The sequence below is a fragment of the Panthera tigris genome, chromosome B1, assembly GCF_018350195.1.
Source record: "Panthera tigris isolate Pti1 chromosome B1, P.tigris_Pti1_mat1.1, whole genome shotgun sequence".
Lineage (NCBI taxonomy): Eukaryota > Metazoa > Chordata > Mammalia > Carnivora > Felidae > Panthera > Panthera tigris.
In genome coordinates, this window is record NC_056663.1 from 104,177,131 (window position 1) to 104,197,621 (window position 20,491).

Genomic DNA, 20,491 nt, shown 5'->3' on the forward strand with positions numbered 1-20,491 from the left:
AACTGGAGTGAACTTCCAGTTCATGTTAAAAGACAACACATTTAGTCATCTCATTGCCACGTTTCATTCTCTTCCAGGCTAAATGTTTTTGAAAAGTGATGTAAAAAAATAAAGAAGTTATAACACACAACAGAAAAAAGTCCTGATGCACAAAGGGAAAAGGAGGTGGGAGAAGGACTTGAAAATATCTTTCTCTGTTCAGTTTTATAAAGGAAAATGCAATCCAAGTTTGATTTACTTAGTCTTATTATTAAGATAAAAACAGTTGAATGTTCTATCTTAAATTATCCAGATTTTTACTGCTGTGATGTATTTGAAAATTTGGAGGATTATTCCCAAGAAAGCTTCTCCGCAGTCTATGTCGCATCTCTGTATCCAGGATACTTTCCTAGCTCCAGATCTCTAGACGCTGTATCATATACAAATAGTAAAGTTCCACATAAGATATCAGAGGAAATAAGAGAGGAAATAAAATAGGGAAATTATTTAAGCTATTTCTTAACGTACTACAGCTATTTTATCTGAGATGAGTTAGGAAAGTCTGTGATCATCCTGTGTTATCTGGATACTTGACCTCCAAACAAAGGCAGAGCATGTGACTCCACTTAAGGGGGCTGGAAATCTACCCGTGACTTGGGAGGAGGCTTCCACAGACTTTTCATGGCCAGGACCTACTGGTGGTAAGATAATAGTTTTGAGGGTCTTTTCCCCTTGAGATATAGTTGTATTTTTTGTTTATATTTCATAAACATAAAAGTTATGTTGTAAGAAAAAGAAAAAGATATTCTTACCCTTGTAGGTCTATGGCAGGACTAACATAGAGTAGAATCCAACACATGATTTAAACTGGGAATACATTAAATGGATCAATTGATTAATTATTGTGCTGCAATTAGAAAATAACTTATCTCAGCTAGTTGTAAGGTAAATAATTTATTCTCAAATTCAAGTGTTCACCCCTTTTTCCTTATTGATCAGGAAAACTATAAAAACAATTTCAAGTAAACTACCTGAAGCAGGAAATATAAAGAAGCACAAAAATTTAAAAGAAGTATGAGTTTTTGAACTGAACTGATACAAGTTTAGTTCTGGAATCTGATTCAGAATTATTCTCACTGTATCCCAAGCTAGTCTAACATCATAGTAAAACTAAATTGAATCCAGTATGGTGATTGTGTATTGCAAAAGATAGAAAATGAAACTTAACAAGACTGTTTAGATATGACACTGTGTGGGGAGGGGAGTTCAAAAAATCTTTGATTCTATTCAGTGTGAGTTATGGAAGGTAAAATATGAAAACACTATACTTACCCCTGTACCCAGCTGCCCTCACCAGATATCATGCCTTTAGGTCTCGATAGTGTTCAGGTGAAAGGTTACATTCCTTATCAATGGAGGGGAAATAAGGAGGCATTCTGAAAACCCCATAGATATATCTGGAATGCTCAAATCAGCCCTTAAAAGCCTCTGAATACTTTACCTATTCACTTTTAATTGATACTATCCTTTGCTCATAAAGTTGAATTTCCTTTATAATAATCAAAATGCAATGTATAAAGAATTGCTTTCCAGAGTTACTTGCTAGAACTTAAGGAAAAGGAGAGTAGAATATCATCTTGTATCTAATTTATATTAAATTTTGGGGGGCCGTATGCTTTGAGACTACATAAACTTTACATTTCCTTAAAAATTATAAATAAAAGTAGATTTCTACAGAAAAATGTCTTAGTAAACCAATTACTAAATACGAAGACTGGTTTCAGGGTTGGAGAAATTCACAACATGGATTCCAACTTAAAAGCTTTCATACAAAAAAGATAATAGAATATATTTTGAATGTTTTATGCAGTATAAGGTAAAAGAAATCAAGATATGCCATGCAGGTTGGACCATCAAGATAAATATGAGACCTGGCCAAAAAAAGGAATTGAGAGGGATATTAATTTATAATGTGAAATGTGAAAGGCAAGCCAAACAGAATGTACATCAGCTGTCAGATTGCTTCATTCCTTTAGAGCAGTTGTTCATCTGAAAATAGCTTTCAAATGAGAAAGGATGACTACAAAAGGATTAGTTACCATAGGCTTTTCTACACTCCCTAGAGCTCCAGGTTTGTTATGACAGAATAGCAAGGATTTAAAGGAAGTAAACTATAGAATATTAAATAACATCAGGAAGGATCTATGTTAATGGTGAGCTATGTTAATGCTACAAAGGATTTTTATTGATACCATTTCCATGGATTTCCTTCATGATGGCTGATGCTTCCTGTTTTCTCTGCTTCACCATGGTATTATGTGAAAGCATGGTTTTTTGTTCCCTATAGAAAATAAAGGAACATTATTGAAACATCATGAAGAACTTGTCTGGAGTGTTTTATAATCATCCTTTTGAAAGACAGCATCTTTGTTCTGTATTAGGAATTTATCATTGCTTCCTACTGAGTGACTTTAATATGTATTCTCTATCTAGTGACAGAGCATGTTACTCATTGACAGGCAAAGTCACACTGTACAGAGGATAATACTCAGAGTTTCAGGCCCAGTCTTATCTATACACTTGTACAATGGTCACCAGGCAATGAGAAACAATGAGAGAGCTGCCTCCTTTCCCCTCCCTCTCTCTTTTCCACAGTTTATTTTAATCTGTCATTATTTCCTTATTGGCCTTCACTTGTACCAGCATCACAGTACATCAATTCCAGCAAACTGTAAGAATGAAGAAAGGACACTAGATTAAACCAGGACTCTTTGGTGGTGACATTTTAATATTGACATCAACAGCTGCCCTTTAAAGCAAAGAATGCCCATTTATGAGTCACAACTCTGAACCTCCTTGGACAACTGACTAATAAAACATTTTAGGAAACAATATACTCACCTTGTTCTTAGACTGTGCTTTTCAGCAGGGTTGAATCCCAATTTGTGGAGGAAAGAGTGGAGATGGAGTATGGATGGCACTTGGGCCCGATGGTTTTTATCCCTGAGCCTGGGACGGCATGGTCCCTAGCTCTGACTCAAACTGGGGACTGAGCCTTTCTGAAGAGACTGGCATCCAGCTGACATCAACTGACTATATATAGCACCAAATACTTCAGCTACTCATATCTTCCTGGCGAAAGGGAGGAACAGAGAAAGATTAGGTTTTCTCCATTGTGCTTCTAGTTTGAGAGATGATTGAATGAACATACAGAAAGTTTTTATGGAGCACCTTCTCTTTGAGAAGATAGTAGCCAAAAGGGATTTTGAAAACTTTTTGACATGTAGATCTCATGCTACCTCTTAATTGAGGCGGCAAGAGACACATAACATGAATGAGAACAGAATGATCATTAATTATTAAAATGAAAGTCTGGACAATAATATCTACAGAGTTTCAAGAATAAAGAAAGGAATGTGGAGCAGAGTCATCCCTTAAGCAGGAGTGAAAACAGATGCTGGGTTCAGAAAAATGGGTAATATTTGAATGCTGAGGCAGGTGAGCACTTTGAAATGGTGTTAAAGTTGAGCCATGAAGCTATTTGAGTAAAAGCTTAGACTCATAACTGGGTCACACTTTTTGAAGAAACCCTGTGAGGAACAGTGCCTACAAAGTTGACTAATCTTTGCAAGGTCTGGAGTCAAGGAATCCTGTTTGGGAGAATGACAGGATAACAAATTTTGAAGGTGGGCCTTGTTGGCCTCCTTGCTGGTCTTTGAACACAGAAGAAGCATGTTCCCATTTCTGGGCTTTTGCTTTTACTATTTCCTGCTTGCTGTAACATGCTCTTCGTCTATGCACATGGCTCACTCTGTCATGCAATCAGGACTTTGCTCAACTATTGATTCTTTACAAAGTTCTTCCCCAGTCCCCATGTCTAAAATATCACATGGTGCCACTCTCTGTTCCCCTAATTCGGCTTCATTTTTCTTTATATTTTTGTATTAAAATTAAAGTCGAATGGAAGTGAAAGAAAAACCCCCAAAACAGAAATTTTAAAAAGATGGAAGTTTGTTTTTCCCCACATGTAAACTTAGTCCAGAGGTGATCATCTAGGATTAATGTGATTGACATAATCAACAAGGGCTCAATCACCTTCTAATTTTTTGCTCCGTTTTCCCTAAAATGCAGGTCCTTTGGGCCTATGTGGCTGCTTCAGCTCTAGCCAGCATGTTCATATTTCTGTTAGCAGAAAAAGGAAAAAGTAATGAGAAAGGCACACTATCTCTTCTTCGGAACATGTCCTGATGTTGCTCAGATCTCTTTTGCTTATATCCATCTATCCAGAACTTAGTCAAATAGCCATACAGAGAACTTCAAGAGAAGTTGGGAAATGTAGATTTTCTTCTGTGTGGCCATTTGCCTGGCTAAAATTTAGAGGTTAACTTACTGGCAAGGGAGATAAATGGTTATAATATCAACTCTCAAATTTTGACACTAGAACATGTCAACATTATTTTATCTATCTAGTGTCTCTTTTTCCTACCAAAAATACAAGGAACTCCATAAGGGCTTGGGCATCAAGAATTGTGTCTAGTGTGTGGCAGGCACTCAATATTCATTGAATGTATGAAAAAAATGAGTGGGCTGGAGATTAATTGTGGAATGCATTAAAGGTTTGGCATGATTTTGGAATTCCCTTCCTGTTATGTCAAACACTTGGGGAAAAAATAGAATTGTAATACATGAACAGTCACTTGAATATATGATGGTGGCCACGTACGAAAGAAATTGTTTTGTATGAGATTGAAATAGGTTATACATTTTGGTGACTGAGCATGGGATCAATGGTTCAAGGGAGTAGGTAGTAGATTTAAGCTGACCTATTGCAATTGCTTCTAAGCAAATGTTTGTATTGAAGATTTTAATTAGACACCAATGAGAAACCATTTTGCTGGAGCCAAATCAATTTAAATTTCCTCCTAAGATTCTCCAATTGCCCTTAAATTCCTGGCTTTGGCATTTATTGTAGCATGCTATTAGTTAAGTCTCTTAAACTCTTAGCTTTCTTATCTGTAAAACGGGGATTACAGTTTCTACCACATTGTGTCATGAACATTTTACATGTAACAACAATTTCAGAAACTTCTGATACTTAATAAAAGTTTAATGAATGTTAATGTTTTGTCTTTTACTATTATTATTCCTGCAATATGAAAGGATTAGAATAATCAACTGCATTATTCAGTAAAAAAGAATATACTCAGAAAGCCCCAGTTTTCCTATTTGGTCACCTTAATATGCTTCCAATTTTCTGTTATGTGGTTCTACAGGTTGAACTGGTGTCCTCAGTAGATAATAATTGTTATGTTAATTTTGGCTTCCAAAATGAAAAGAGGTATTTTAAACAATTTTTAAAGTTTTAAAGAATATAATGACTTACTTATTTTTGTTTATTTTCCAATTATACTTAACATTGTTTTGCCTTATTTTTAAAGCTCATTTATACATATCTTTGACAGGTTTCTGGTATCTGAGTTATTGTTTGTTCTCAAAAGAAGAAAGAACAAATCACTGGTATTGTAACTTTTAGGCAGTGTATGCTATCCATGTGCCCCTTGACAAGGCTAAATTTTAAAAAAGAACATTAAGGGTTATATTAAAGCATTTTAATATGGTCCATTCTGAAAGCCAATGCATTTAAATTTTAAATTGAGTCATAATATCATCTGCACAGAGATCTGACTCTAGATTAAACTTCCCTCAAATTTGTCATATTGTGATCTCCCTTTGTCCTCAACTCCAACTTTTCCATTCCCAAGACACAGGACTGTCCCCTTGCCACACACACACACACACACACACACACACCATATACTAAAAAATTATCTCTCCTACCCCCAGGATCTCCGTACTTACACTTGCCTTGCCCTACTAATTATTCTTGTCTTTGATGCTTCTTCCTAACCCTAACATAAGCAGAGTAGTCTTTAAGTTTCCATCAAGGCCCTAAGTATTTTAGATTAATTGGAGCTAACAATGACAGATGAGATCTTTTCTTGTAAGCAAAATAATGGGATCCTAATGGTAGAGTCTGGTGCCTTGGGAGACTAGTGAGGAAGAAGTTTTTGGCAGAACTTCTTAATGCCCCTGTAATCAAACTATTTCTTTTGCTTGGGCTTCCAGTTGTGTTTCCAACTCCTTCACCACTTGCTAAAAGAGAAAAAGAGATTAAATAAGGTGAGTTTCACTGCCAATATACCACCTAACAAAAATTCACACCATGAAGACCCATGAAAGACAACCTTATTTAGCCAGTGCAGTAAACATGAGCCCTTTAGCCAAGTGGTAAACAAGGTCTACATTGATCTTCCTCTCACTGAACACTTGTTTTTTAGTTCTGTGTTTCTCCTTGTCCCATTTTCAGTCTATATTAGGTGACTGTGGGCAGTTAGAGATTAGGGCAGGATCCGGGGGTGCCCAGGATGTGGGAACTGTCTGCTAGATGGGCAGACAACATATCACCATTATTGAGGTTCTGGTTGGATGCACACATAACTCAAAAAGGGCAGCTGCCAGGCTAGTGTTTAAATGACAAATCCAATAAGATGATCAGTTATTTACCAGCCTTCAGGGCATCATATATGGTGCTAACCCTCAGAAGAAAGAAAGGATAACAAATGTATAAAAACTTACAGCTGGTAGGGCCGTCTATGGGCGCGTGTGTTTTGGTTTGTGCGGAAGGCTTATCCATTCTCGATGGCTAACTGGTTTGCCATATTTTCTCAGTTTCTATTTTCCTACATCCAGGAAGGTCCAGCTTACAATCAATCTTATTACCCAACCACAGCAAGGGCAGAATAGTTGTAAGCAGTGCTGTGCTGATCACCCCACTGGCCAAGGTGAGACAGTACAAGACAAACAGATGAGTTTGCAATTGGTCTCACTGTAGTATAGGCTTGAGGGCATTTACAGTATTTGAGCGGAACTATTACAGCCACCATTTAGTTAATATTTGCTAGGCATTGCTCCTGTTTTACAGATGAGGAAATGGACATTCTGAGAGATTAAGTAAAATCCCCCACGCAACATCATCTTTGTAAATTATAGAGATGGGATTAAAAATTTGTTCTGTCTGAGCCACAGGCTTCTGTATTTTCACTATACTGTGCAGAAATCTCTGTCTTCCTAAGATAGAGGAAGATATCTCTGTGTTGATATCCTCATAACAAAAATAAAGAAGCAGAGTTGAAAATTGTCAGATTAATTATTTCAATGTGCTCCTTATTGATTCCTTTTAGAATGTAGCATCCCAACACTAGGTTTATTTTGGCTCGGGTACTTTTTACTTGTAACATTTGTGGCTCTTTTCCAACTCATGTTTTTCTCATTTGCAAACTTGTAGAGTTCCTCATGGTGTCTGTTCTCAGGGTGCTTTCCTTTCCTTCAGCTGTGCAAATACTAAAGTTATTAAAATGCTGAACATAAACAAATGGAAACATGTGCCATTTGCTGTGTAGACCTCTCCTTCCTTTCCTGGCCAGTAAACCACACACTCAAACACACTTACCACCTTTAGGGCCAAAAATAAGAATCAAATCCACCTCTATGAAAATAGTCCATTTATAGGCAAACCAGTGTTTTACCTGTCTTCCTCTGAAAATTTATTTCTTTTGCTTAAGCATTTCCTTCTAGGTTCTTAAATTAAGACTTAAGGTAAACTGGGGTGAAAAGGAGAGTTAAACAGAACCCGATGACCAGCTTGTCAAGGACAGCTAACGTAATAGGGCTGGGAACTTGGAAAGAAATAAAGTTTCATATACAGGAATATTAAGAAACAAGTTGCCAAAGCAAACCCGCAAATCATTTTTTTTCCTTTGCTTGCATAATCCCAGCATTTATCCAGAACTTTGTCACATTTCCTTTCATGATTCTAGCCAGCCTGTATTTTTCCTACAGTCTATGGAAGCATTTTCTTTGACAGTTCTCTCACCTGCAGGAAAATTTACCCCTGCTTTTATATACAAATTTAGCATGACCTAATTAAATAAAAGTTTATTAAAGAAAACATGAAGGTTTTTAAAGAATATAGAGTCAACAAATGTAGTGACAGAACCTGGATTTCACAGCCATGTATCACATGCTAGAGTTATCAGCAGCATTTACCATAAAATAAGGACAATCATAGCATCGATGTTATAAAGCTGTTACAAGGCATGGTGCTTATCACAATGCCTGGCTCATATTAAGTGTGTAATAAGTGCTAACCATTATTATTATTATTATTTATTATTATTTCTATTGTTAATATCATCATCATCATCAAAAGTTTTTAAAATTTTTTTCAATGTTTATTTATTTATTTATTTTTATTTATTTTTGGGACAGAGAGACACAGAGCATGAACGGGGGAGGGGCAGAGAGAGAGGGAGACACAGAATCGGAAACAGGCTCCAGGCTCCGAGCCATCAGCCCAGAGCCTGACGCGGGGCTCGAACTCACGGACGGCGAGATTGTGACCTGGCTGAAGTCGGACGCTTAACCGACTGCGCCACCCAGGCGCCCCTCAATGTTTATTTTTGAGACAGAGAGAGACAGAGTATGAGCAGGGGAAGGGCAAAGAGTTAGGGAGACACAGAATCTGAAGCAGGCTGTGAGTTGTCAGCACAGAGCCTGATGCGGAGCTTGAACAGTAAGATCATGACCTGAGCCCAAGTCGGTGCTTAACCGACTGAGCCAGCCAGGTGCCCCCTCAAAAGTTTAAAAGTAGCATAAACATGTGAAAAGATGACAAACAAAATATGGGAAGTCACCTTAAACAACAATAGCTTAATCCTCATTTGCCAATGAGATACAGAGAAGTTAAATCACATGCTGAAGTTTACACAGATAGAAAAAATGGAATGGTTCCTTAACTGAGAAAGATGGATATGACTTGAGCTGTGGTATTAATACACATAAGTAAAGCATGTGTGGATCAGAAGAGGAATTGCTCAGAAATAAAGTATCCAGAAATGAACAGAGAAGGTTCTGGTGAACTTGATAAATATATATTCCATGTGAGAGTGATTTATCAGTGTATCAGAACCTAATGTCATTAGTAAAACCTGAATTGTATAAATAACTCTCCATATTCTGAATCTGCTCGCCATCCAAATGTCCAGTAATCTGCTGGTTTCCCATGTAGTTTGCCTAAATCCAAACCCACCTAGTACTTTTTCTCATTAAACTATGACACATTTTAGGAGTAAAAAATTCAGTGCCTAGTAATATTTGTTGAATGAATAAGTGAATAAAAATATGAATAAGAAATAGTTAAAGAATTGGAAAAGAACCAGGGGAGCAAAGTTCAAAAGAGAATTTCCAGGCACTGTCAAGTTCTACAAAGAGATCATAGAGAATGACACATGAGAAAAGGTCATTGGATTTGGCAAGAAGTAGGTCTTTGGCAGAATAGAGACATCTTTTTAATGTGGTAGTCACAGAACCCAAATAGAAAGGATTTAAGGCAATAATGAGTGGTTAGGAAGTGTAAGCTGCAAATGGAAACTATTTATTTGAAAGGACTGATCATGAACTGAAAGGGAGAGAGAGATCAGTTGCTAAAAGCAAGTTGCACGTGGATACAATGCACATGCATGCATGCTTTGGAAGAAGAAACCTGAACATGTCTGGAGATAAAAAAGAAACGAATACTCGTTTTTAAAGTAATAAAAATTCTGATAATTTGAGATTTGGAGTTGTTCACATCATGGTAGAGGTAGGTCTCTGATGGTTGATTGTTGGGAGAGAGATACTGGTAGAAGGAAAGAAATATGTAACATACAAGGTTTAAAAGGAAATGTGCAGGAGAGCCTGGGGGACTCAGTCATTAAGTGTCCAACTTTTGATCGCAGCTCAGATCCTGATCTCAGGGTCGTGAGTCCATTGGGTTCCATGCTGGGCATGAAGCCTACTTAAAAAAAAAAAAGGAAATGTTCAGTGAGGTTTGGTATCAGAGCCAGGTTGTGCCATCAGGGGAGTTTCCAGCATGCCATCACCAGGGTAAATTTACAAAGGACCAGTTCTGAGCAGGTCCAGACATGCCAGCTTCCCAGTTTCATTAGTCTTAGCAAGGCTGTGTCCCATCAGTTTATGAAATTACGTTTAAGACAGTCATAAGTGACCTCCTAGCTGGCTGATCCTGACTGCCCTTCTCACCTTCACCTGTATTTCCAAATTGCAACCAGAACCCCAATTTTGGTGTCCTACAAACTGCATAACACTAACATATCCCAAACTGGACTCATCATCTTTCCTCTCAAATGAGCTCCTCATCCTGAATTCCCAATATAGACACACGGAATGACAACATCCCTACCTACACTGCAGACCAAGCCAGGAATCATAGAATCCTCTTTTTTTCCTTTCCTGCTTAAAATCTAACCAAGCACTTAAATCACTTTTAGGTTGGGGAATGGAAGTCTACCTCAACCTCCATCCCTCTCACCTGAAGGAGGAAAGGAGATAATAACCTGAGTGTTGTCTCTCAAGACACAAATCTGGCCAGGTTGGGTTTTGACTATAGTCATGGTGTGCTGATAGGTTATACAACCAGGCATTGTTTCATGTTTTGCTCTCTATTCCAAGCGCACAGCAACAGTTGTAAGGCAACTTGAGTCCTAGCTTCCTTGTTCTACTCTCCTTTTTTCATTTCATACGAAATGAAATCATTATACTAAATCATCATATTAAAGTTATGTTTGGGCTTGAGGTTGATGGGTTCTTAGGTCTCTACCCACGTTCATTGTTTTGGAACCCAAAATTTTGCTCACAGTAGGTTGTTTCCTCTACCTGACGAGCTCTCTTACTTGGCAAGTTTCCACTGATTTTTCTATAGCCTCCACCTACAAATAGTTTCACCCCCTTGTAATCTTTTCTGGCCTCTCCAAGTGGAGTTAGTGCGTGTTCTTGGGTTACTTGCTCTTCTGGGTTTATATTGTGTTGTGTTTAGATGTGCAATGTATCTATTATGTATTCAATTTCTTTGTTCTAACAAGACTCTAATGTTTTATTCCCTAGTCACTTTGTAATCCCAGTGCTTAAGATAGTGATGGTATATGGTAGTCAGGCTGCAAATATTGACTGGATAACATCATATAATGCGTGGCATGTAGCAGGAATGTAAGGAATATTAGTTTCTTTCACCACTGATAGCTTAACTGTCCATTCTCCATTCTTATCTCCTGATTCCATGATATGCAGTGATAGGTCAAGAAGTGATGTTGGTTAGGAGAACTTTAGCTCCTTTATTTCATATCATTGCTCTTGAAGCTGAAATAGTGTGCATGCCATGCAAACACGACCTCAGTACAACTCAAATAAGCACGTATATCTTCAGTCAAAAATGCATCTTCATTATTACCTCTTTCTTAAAAGGCTTTTCTTCTTCTTTTTTTTTTAATTGAAGTAATAGTTGACACACAATATTACATTAGTTCAGCACAGTTATTTGACAACTGTATACATTGTGCTGTGTTCACCACAAGCGTACCACCACCTGTCACCATATAATACTATTATAATATGAAAAGCTTTGTTTCTTGATTCCAGAAAACCATATACTCCTGGTTTCCTCCTCTGTTCCTTCTTAGTTTCTTCATTCAACAGATATTTATTGAGCACCTAGCATGTATTAGGTACTATTCTAGGCACTGAGTAGTAAATAAAATTTTAAAAATTCCCATCTTCATGGAGTTTACATTCCAGTGGGAGAGATAGGCATAGGACAAGATAAACAAGTAAAATATACCATATGCTAGATGATAAGTACCAAGAAAAACAATAGAGAAGTCAGGCAGCATTGTTGGTGGGAGGGATTTTTTCAGAATGACCGAAAAAGTCCTCATTGAAAAGGTGACATTCAAATAAAGATCCAAAGGAAAGGGAGAAGGAAGTCATATGCATATGTTAGGAGAAGAAAATTCCAGGCAGAAGGAGCAAGTAAAGGAGCAAGTAAAAGGTCCCAAAGTGTTAACATGCCTGGCATATTTGAGAAAAGTGAAGAGGCTAAGGTGAAAGACAAAGAAAGGGAAGAAGAAGTCGGGAGATTGGTCAGCAGTAGAATGGCCTTCTATTTCCACATGTCTATCACTTAAGTGTCTTCCCAAAAGGTAGCTAGACCCTTTAAAAGTTAAAATCAAATTTAACTCCTTTGCTCAAAATGCTCTAATGGTTTTGTATCTTAGAGTAAAATCCAGTCCTAAGAATAGCCTAAAAATATCCTCCACATTCTTACCATCTGATAACTCTCTAACCACATCTTCTATTCTGTCTCTTGCTCTTACTGCTCTAGACCTCTATGGTTTTTTTGTGTTTTTTTTTTTTTGTTTTTGTTTTTTTTTGCTTTGCTCAAACATTCCAGGTTGTTCATTCTGCCAAGAACACTTTCTTCCAGATATCTGTGTGTCTCTTGCCCAAACCGCTTCAGGTCTTTACTCAGTGCCACCTTCTCAGTAAAACATTCCTTGTCTACTCTGTTAAAAAATATATAACACTTCCCTCCAGAATTCTGCAACCTCCTTGATTGCAGATTAATTTTCTCCATAATACTAATCACTGTCTTCCATATTAATGTAAATGCCACGAAGGCACAAACTATTATGTTTTTTTCTTTGCTGGGCTTCTAACACCAAGCATAGTATCTAACACATTTTGGCACTTAATCCACTTTAATAAATGGATAGATGGATGGATGAATGAATGCAGTACGCATACAATTTAAACAAAAAATCTGCTTGCTATGCAAATGTTGCTTCAGTCTCCTCTACTCTCTTCCCTCAAAATTCCCTCCTTAGTGAAATGCTGAAACAACCATAGAGGGTACAGTAGAAAGTGCATGTGGTTGGGGCTCACAAGTCATATTGAGGGCTTATTTAGGTCATACCTATGGTAGGCATTTACAAAATGAGTAAAATGTGGTTTTTGCTTTTAAGGATTTCATAGTCCAATTGAGGATAAAGTTGTATATAATGCAACTTGCATAAAAAGAAAAAAAATGTAATGTAAATACTCACAACTTTCCCTTTGGATGGCAATACCCAAAGAATTTTTTGAGCATAAAGCAGCAGGGAGCAGGGGATTTGAAACTTGCTTGATTTATGTTAAAGAAGAAGAGCAGTGCTTCAAGAAAATGTTTCTTCATCAGAAGGAAGGTCAAATTGGAAGTGAAGGAATTGGATAGTGAGCGTAAGATAGATGGAGTGTGATCAAGCAGTAGTATGGGTTGAGGTTGTGGCAGTAGGGTGCATAGGAGGGGAATGAAAAGAAAGAGTTTGGAATAGCTTTGGAATATCCTTTGGAGGAACCAAGTGGATAAAGAAAAGTTTTAGATATTTGTGGGTCAATCAAAGGAACTGTCCTTTCCTCTAGAATATTTCAGTTTTATGTCCAATTTTTCTTTGTAAGAACACCCAAATGACTTGGCTGCAAATGCACCTCTAAGAAGCTGAATCAATTCATCTAACATTGCTGTTTGGTTTGGAAAATACCTTGTTTCAAAATGGTAATTTCAGTTTTGCCTAATCACTCTACAGGAACTCATTCTGACTACAAGTAGCAAAGAAGTTCAGAGGCTGTTCTTGGTTTTTATTAAACCATGCCATCAGTGCAGAGGAGAATATTTGTTAGAGGAACTATTGCATCTGTAAAAGTACAGTTGGAATCTATGAATCTCTACATGTATAGGAAACTCCTTTTTATCTCAGAAGCACTGCATTTGTACTTTCATTAGTTACTCTCTTGAATACTTTCCTCTTTTTTCCTCTTTTGTTACTTTCCTTCTTTTGAGGGGCTGAAATTTTATGTTAAGTCATTTTTACACCATAAAAATTATAAAATTTCATTAATGTTAAATATCTTTCCTGTCCCCCCCCATCTTTTTATGCAGGGGCTTATTAACTGATTGATGAACGGGGCCAAACAAGGGCTAGAAAGACCCTTTTCTACCTTCCCTGTTAAGGGTTCTCTGTGTGGGATTTCTGTATCACATAAGTGGATGATTATTGGATCAATTGGTGGGTGAGGATGTGTTATGAAAAAATCTCCCCAATTCATTCTTATAATTTCCAAATTGAGCATTATTAAAGAGAATTGACTAGAACGCTGGGGCTCTGAGACTATTGGGGGAATAGTCAGAAGATTATAGGCAATTCTAAGTACAGGGTGAAGCATAAATAGAGGGAAGCATTGTCATTATCGCCACCACTACCATTATCATTGTAAGAACTATCACTTCTATACTCTTTATGGCATATCAGAGACTGTTCTAGGTGTTTTGTATATATTAACTCATTTAATCCTCACAACATCCTAGATAAGTGCTATTATTATCACCTCTTTTTTGCAGGTAAAGAAACAGAAACATAGAAGACTAATTAACTTGCCCTAGCTCAGAAGCTATGTTGCCAGGACTCAAACCCAGATTGTCTGGCTTCACTGTTTCTAATGGTAATGAGGCTCCAAACCATCACAATTAATATCTCCTCATTAAATTTAAAATCTTGAATATCTTTTACTCCTAGTGAGATGTTTGTTGCCTTATGTATACTTGATGCTATAAAAAACTTGATGCTTTAGGAATAAAGCCATTAGCGAGAGAGAGAGAGAGACAGAGAGAGAGGGAGAGAGGGAGGGAGAGAGAGAGACCTGAATAACTAATTTAGCTGATTCGGGGACAGATTCTGCTTCCTATGTGCAGAAAATTTACAAAACCGTCATGAATTGGAAACCGTCATTTTGGAAACCTAGGAGCCAAACACAAATTCCATAGGTATTATCTTTCCACTCCTCGGAACAAAAATCCTTTACATGCTCTATGGCAAACACCAGACACCTGGGTATACAAAGGTGAATAAAATATAATCTCTGTTCTTTTTTCAAATCAAGGGTACAGATTACATTCTAGAAAGGAATAGAGATTAGTTATCTCATAACTACACTATGCTGGACTATAATAAGAGCCATCGTGAAGACAGTAGAGGCACCACTAAGTTTCAATCACAAAAAGGCCCTCCTCATAGAAGATGGGTTTCAAAAGCATGCTTTTTGCTTTGGGGTGATGCAGCCCTCACCACCTAATTTTCAGCCCCACTTCCCCCCTCCAGCCTTATTTATACTGCACAGTATCTGTGGGAACTCTGTCACTGTTGGAGTTTTTCCCACTAGTAGTGCACTCATCTAGAGGGGAGAAGGGAGCTCCAGGGGAAAAGTTAAGGGAGCACAGCTAAGAATTCCTCCTACGACTATAGAACACTCCCCTCTTTTCCAGCTGCTGTGCCGCCTCAGGGTTACAGGGTTGCCTTTAGGAGGCTCCTTTATGTGGATAACACCACTAAGTCTTTCCTTGCACATTTGAGCCATGAACAACATGGGTTTGAATTGCATGGCTCCACATATACGTGGATCTTTTTCTGATAAATACAGTACAGTACTATAAGTGCATTTTCTCTTATGGTTTTCTTAATAACATTTTCTTTAGCTCATCTTATTGTAAGACTACATTATATAACACTTATACGAAACATGTGTTAATCAACTATTTATGTTATCAGGAAGGCTTCTTGTCAACAGTAACTAGTAGTTAATTTTTTGGAGAGTAAAAACTATATGCAGATTCTCGACTATAGGAGACGGAGAGGGTTGATGCCCCTAAACCCACGTTGTTTGAGGGTCATTTGTACATTTCAATGGTCAATCCTGTAGTGAACTGCAGCAGTTGAAGTGTCTCTGTGTGAAGAAATTTAACTATTTCTGTTAGGCAACAGACTATGAGGAAATATTTCACTTCTTTTTTTTTTTAAATTTTTTTTTTTAACGTTTATTTATTTTTGAGACAGGGAGAGACAGAGCAGGAACAGGGGAGGGTCAGAGAGAGGGAGACACAGAATATGAGGCAGGCTCCAGGCTCTGAGCTGTCAGCACAGAGCCCAACGCGGGGCTAGAACTCACGGACCGAAGATCATGACCTGAGCCGAAGTCGGCCGCCTAACCGACTGAGCCACCCAGGCGCCCCGGAAATATTTCACTTCTTAATAATTTGTTCTTTACCAAGTTTTCTAAACAATTACAGAAAAAAGATGATTTTTTTTAGTAAATATGTATTTACTTAATGTATTTATGCATATGAGTGACTCTGTGTATTTAGAACACTTTTTCTTTCAATGGTCTATTTCCCCCAATTTTATTACTAATATAAAAGTTATGGAACACAACTTTAAAATGAATACCTATGAATATATTACCCAAGTTAAGAAATAGAATGCTTTGGAGTACCTGGGTGGGCTCAGTCAGTCTTGATTTTGACACAGGTCATGATCCCAAGTTTGTGGGATTGAGCCCCATGTTGGGCTCCATGCTGGACATGGAGCCTGCTTGAAAATCTCTCTCTCCCTTTCTCTCTCTCTCTGACTCTCTCTCTGCCCCTCTGTTCATCTCCACGGCTCGCACATGCACTGTCTCTGTCTCTCTCTAAATTAAAAAAAAAAAAAAAATAGAATGCTATCAATGCTATTGATGCCCATATCTATCCCTTCTATCTTCTCCCTGCTTCCCTGCCCCTCCCCAAAAACACTCATAGTAATAAATATTTTAAGTCATTTCCTAGGTCATCTTCATGCATTTTCCAGTGAGGATATATGCATTGCTAAACTATGTAGTTTGCTTTGGGTTATTTTTGAACTTTATTAATAATTATCCATAGTCTTCTGCAACTTTCTTTTTTCCCTGAAAAAAGTTGTTAAGATTCATTCATGTTATGGTATAGCTGCAGGTTACTGATTTTTCACTACTGTTTAGTATTCATTGTATGAATATACCACTTGTACAAACACTTGTACATGTCTCTTGGGAACACTTATGCAAGAGATTTTCTGGAGAATAAAGCCAGGAGTTAAACTCATAGCTTATAATGATTATGCAAATTTATCTTCTTACTAACAGCCTATAAGAGTTCTACTACGTTTTGCATCCTCCACAGCACCTGGCGGGTTAGACTTTACCGTGGTCATCAAATAGGTGTAAAATGTGGTTTCATTTCTATTTCCCTGATTAGTAAAGTGATGTTGTGCTCATCCTAAGTTTATTGGATATTCATTCATATTTCTCTTTGAGCAATGTCTAGTCTTCTCTTTGTCTCTTTTTCTATCGAGTTCTTTTCCTTTTTCATCTTGATTTTTAGAAATTGTTAAATAGCCTGGCAACTAATCCTTCCTTAGCTACTTGTATAGCAATTACCTTTCTGCTTTGTTTTTTCAACTTTGTTTTGACATCTTTTTTTTTTTTTTTTATAGCTTTGGTTTAAACAAAACCAATGAATGCATCAATCTTTTACTTTATGGTTTATGCTTCTTCTGTCTTTTCTAAGTTGAAGTCATAAATCTATTTTCTTCTAAAATTTACAAACTTTTGCTTTTTCACATTTAAGACCTTATTCCATCTGAGACTAACTTTGTGTGGGGTATGAGGTAATGATCCAATCTTATTTTATGCCCAAATGGATAACACTTGTCCTACCTTCAACTGTAGAATAGTACATCTTTCCTAGCTGAACTAGAAATTCAACACTGTCACATATTACGTTTCTATATATGTTTAGGTCTGTTTCTATGACAACCATTATTTTTCATTAGTCCATTAACCTATTTCCATTTCAATATTGCAGTCTTTTAAATTTTATAACTTTATAATGAATCCGTATTTGGTAGGGCAAGTACCCTCTCCTTGTTCTTCTTTGAGAAGATTTTGGCTCATTGTGGGTCTTCCACGTACATTTTCAAATTATCTTGTTCATGTCGAGAACTATGAGAGCAGTGAGATTTTGCCATACTTGCAAGCCAACACATTATCTTACCACAGTTTCATACATAGTGGCAGAAGATACGAACTCCTGAGTCAGACATAAAGGACTTTACTTACGGCACAGCAAGCAGCATGAGCTTCATGTTTGCATCAATTCTTCTTGTTTCCAGGTCCCACAGGGCAACATGGATGGGTTCAAATGGATGTACACATATGCACTGAGTTGCATTACAGGTGAGATGCCCTGAGCTTAGGGAATTTGAATCTTTTAAAAACATGTTTATTTGTTCATTTTGGGAGAGAAAGGCAGAGAGAGAGAGAGAGAGAGAGAGAAAGAGAGATTGAAAGAGAGAGAGAGAGAATCCGAAGCAGACTCCGCACTCAGTGGAGAGCCCAACTGGGTCTCAGTCTCATGACTGCGAGATCCTGACCTGAGCTGATATGAAGAGTTGGAGGCTTAACCATGGAGCCACCAAGGCACCCCTGAATCTTAAAAAAAAATTTTTTTAATGTTTATTTTTGACAGAGAGAGAAAGAGAGAGAGAGAGTATGGGGGGGGGGGGGAGGAGCAGAGAGAGAGGGAGTTATAAAAACCAAAGCAGGCTCCAAGCTGTCAGCACAGAGCCAGACGCGGGGCTTGAACTCACAGACCACGAGATCATGCCTGAGCCAAAGTCAGACACTTAACCGACTGAGCCACCCAGGATCCCCATAAATTGGCAGTAAGTATGACTACTTTTTGGTCCAGAAGAAGACACCGTATATTCCAAGGCTATTCACTCCACAAACATTCCTGATAAGTAAATCCAGAACAAAAGGTCGTCAGTGTCTCTTAGCTTTTAATTTTTAACACATTCTTTGATTTTTAAACTTCCTGCTGTATCTGCAGTATTTCCCCTTTTCATTCCTAATATTGTTGAATTTTACTTTACCTCTTTTTCTTTGAATCAACTTTGCTAGAGGTTTGTTAATTTTATTAGTCTTTTCAAAGACCAGCATTTTGTTTCTCTTCTGTTACATACTTGTTTCTATTTCTGTGCATTTCCATATTATTTTCCTCTTCCAACTTTCTTTGGGTTTATTTATTATTTAATTCCAGTATTTAAACATTTCTATTATACACTCTTCTCTTTAACTCTTGAGCTCCCAGAATTGTATTTAAAATTTTGCAAACAGAGAGAATTATTTTTAGTTCTCATTTTATTTTTAATTTCTGGGTTCTTATGATAAGCTATCAGCTACAACAAACAATTGCAAATTTCAAAGGGCTTACCGCAGTACAAGTTTATTTCTTGTTCATTGAAAGTCCATCCTGAATATTTCCACATATGACACAGAGAGTAAGCTTCTTCCCTTTTTTAAATTGCCCACATTCTCAACGTGCAGCTCTATATGTTTTGGATACAGAGCAAGAGTGTAGAAGATTGCACAGAATATTCTCTGCTCAGGCCTGAAAACACATGCATCACTTCTGCTTACATTCCAGAGAACAGAACTAAGTCTTCTAAATATAAAAGGGTTTATAAAACTGTTTATAACTCTATGCCCAGGACTGATAGGAAAATCAGAATCCCCACCACAATTTCTAATGTAATTACATTATGGTCAGAAAATGTGTTCTGTTTGATACCAATTCTTTCCACTTATTGGATGCAGACCTCTTTATATATCATTGAAATCCACCTTGTTAATTTTATTGTTCAAATTATTTGCATCCTTATTGGTTTTTATTATTTTTTATTACCTCCATTTTATCTTTTATTGCAATACATTTGACATACAACAGCATGTAGCTTTAAGGTGTACATGTTGATTTTTTACATTTATGTGTTACAATATGATTGCCCAACTGCAGTGATAACATCTTTATCATGTCATGTAATTATCACTTCTTTTTTGTGTGGAAATAAGACCTAGTCTGTTAGCAAGTTTGGCAATTATAATACAGTATTGTTGTCTATATTCAGTACACAGATCTCTAGGACTTATTTACCTACTGACTGCAACTTTGTTGTTTTTCTTATCTACTCTAAGTATTAATAACTAAAAGATATGTGCTAGATATTTCCCACAATCTTGATGGGTCTGTCAATTTCTCTTTATAGTTCTTTTTATTTATATGTTATTTATTTTGAGGCTATGATATTAAATGACAAATTTATAAATGTGATATTCATTTGATTATATCCTGTTATTTTTATTTTTATAGTTTTCTTGTCTATTGGTAGTATTTTTTTCCTTTAAAGAATATTTTGTCTGATATTAATTATGCCTATATTACTTTCTTTTGGTTAAATTTACCTGGTTGTCCTGAAACTCTGACTAGATATACTTTGGGCTTCCTATGTTTTCCTTGTGCCCTCAATTCTTTTAAAAGTATTCCCCATCTTTGTATTTCTATTGCTTTATTCTGTGTAATTTCTTCTTTTGACTAAGAATCTTCCATTTTATTAATTCTTTCCACTATTGTATCTATCAGCTGTTCAATCCCACAGTGAACATTTGCTTTTAATTATTGTACTTTTATTTCTAGACCTCTTTTCCCAAATCCACCTAATATTTTGCTTATTAGTCAGGTTTTACCTCTCCCTCCTCCCTTTAATACTTATTTAAACATATAAATTTATTTTCTAATATATTCTCTGTGTTTGTATATTTCCAGTATCCGAGTTCCTATTGTTTATAACTTCTGTGGCATTGCTTGTAGTGGTTTTGTTTCTCATCTGTTTTGTGATTT

The 20,491-nt window shown here is 36.9% G+C and overlaps 1 protein-coding gene across 2 annotated transcripts in view; it reads right to left on the minus strand.

Moving 5' to 3' along the window:
• Positions 1-2,932, minus strand: part of MYOZ2 (myozenin 2) — a 40,733-nt gene extending 37,801 nt beyond the window's left edge. Inside the window, exons 1-2 of one of the 2 annotated variants that reach the window (XM_007087612.3) lie at positions 2,881-2,932; positions 2,232-2,320 (exon numbers count right to left, since the gene is read on the minus strand). In XM_007087612.3, coding sequence (XP_007087674.1) covers positions 2,232-2,307 — 76 coding nt within the window. In that variant the 5' untranslated portion in view covers positions 2,308-2,320; positions 2,881-2,932. Of the gene's footprint in view, positions 1-791; positions 847-2,231; positions 2,321-2,880 lie in introns of those variants that run through there. The other variant, XM_042982690.1, reaches the window with a different exon arrangement.
• Between the last annotated feature and the right edge of the window lie 17,559 nt (positions 2,933-20,491).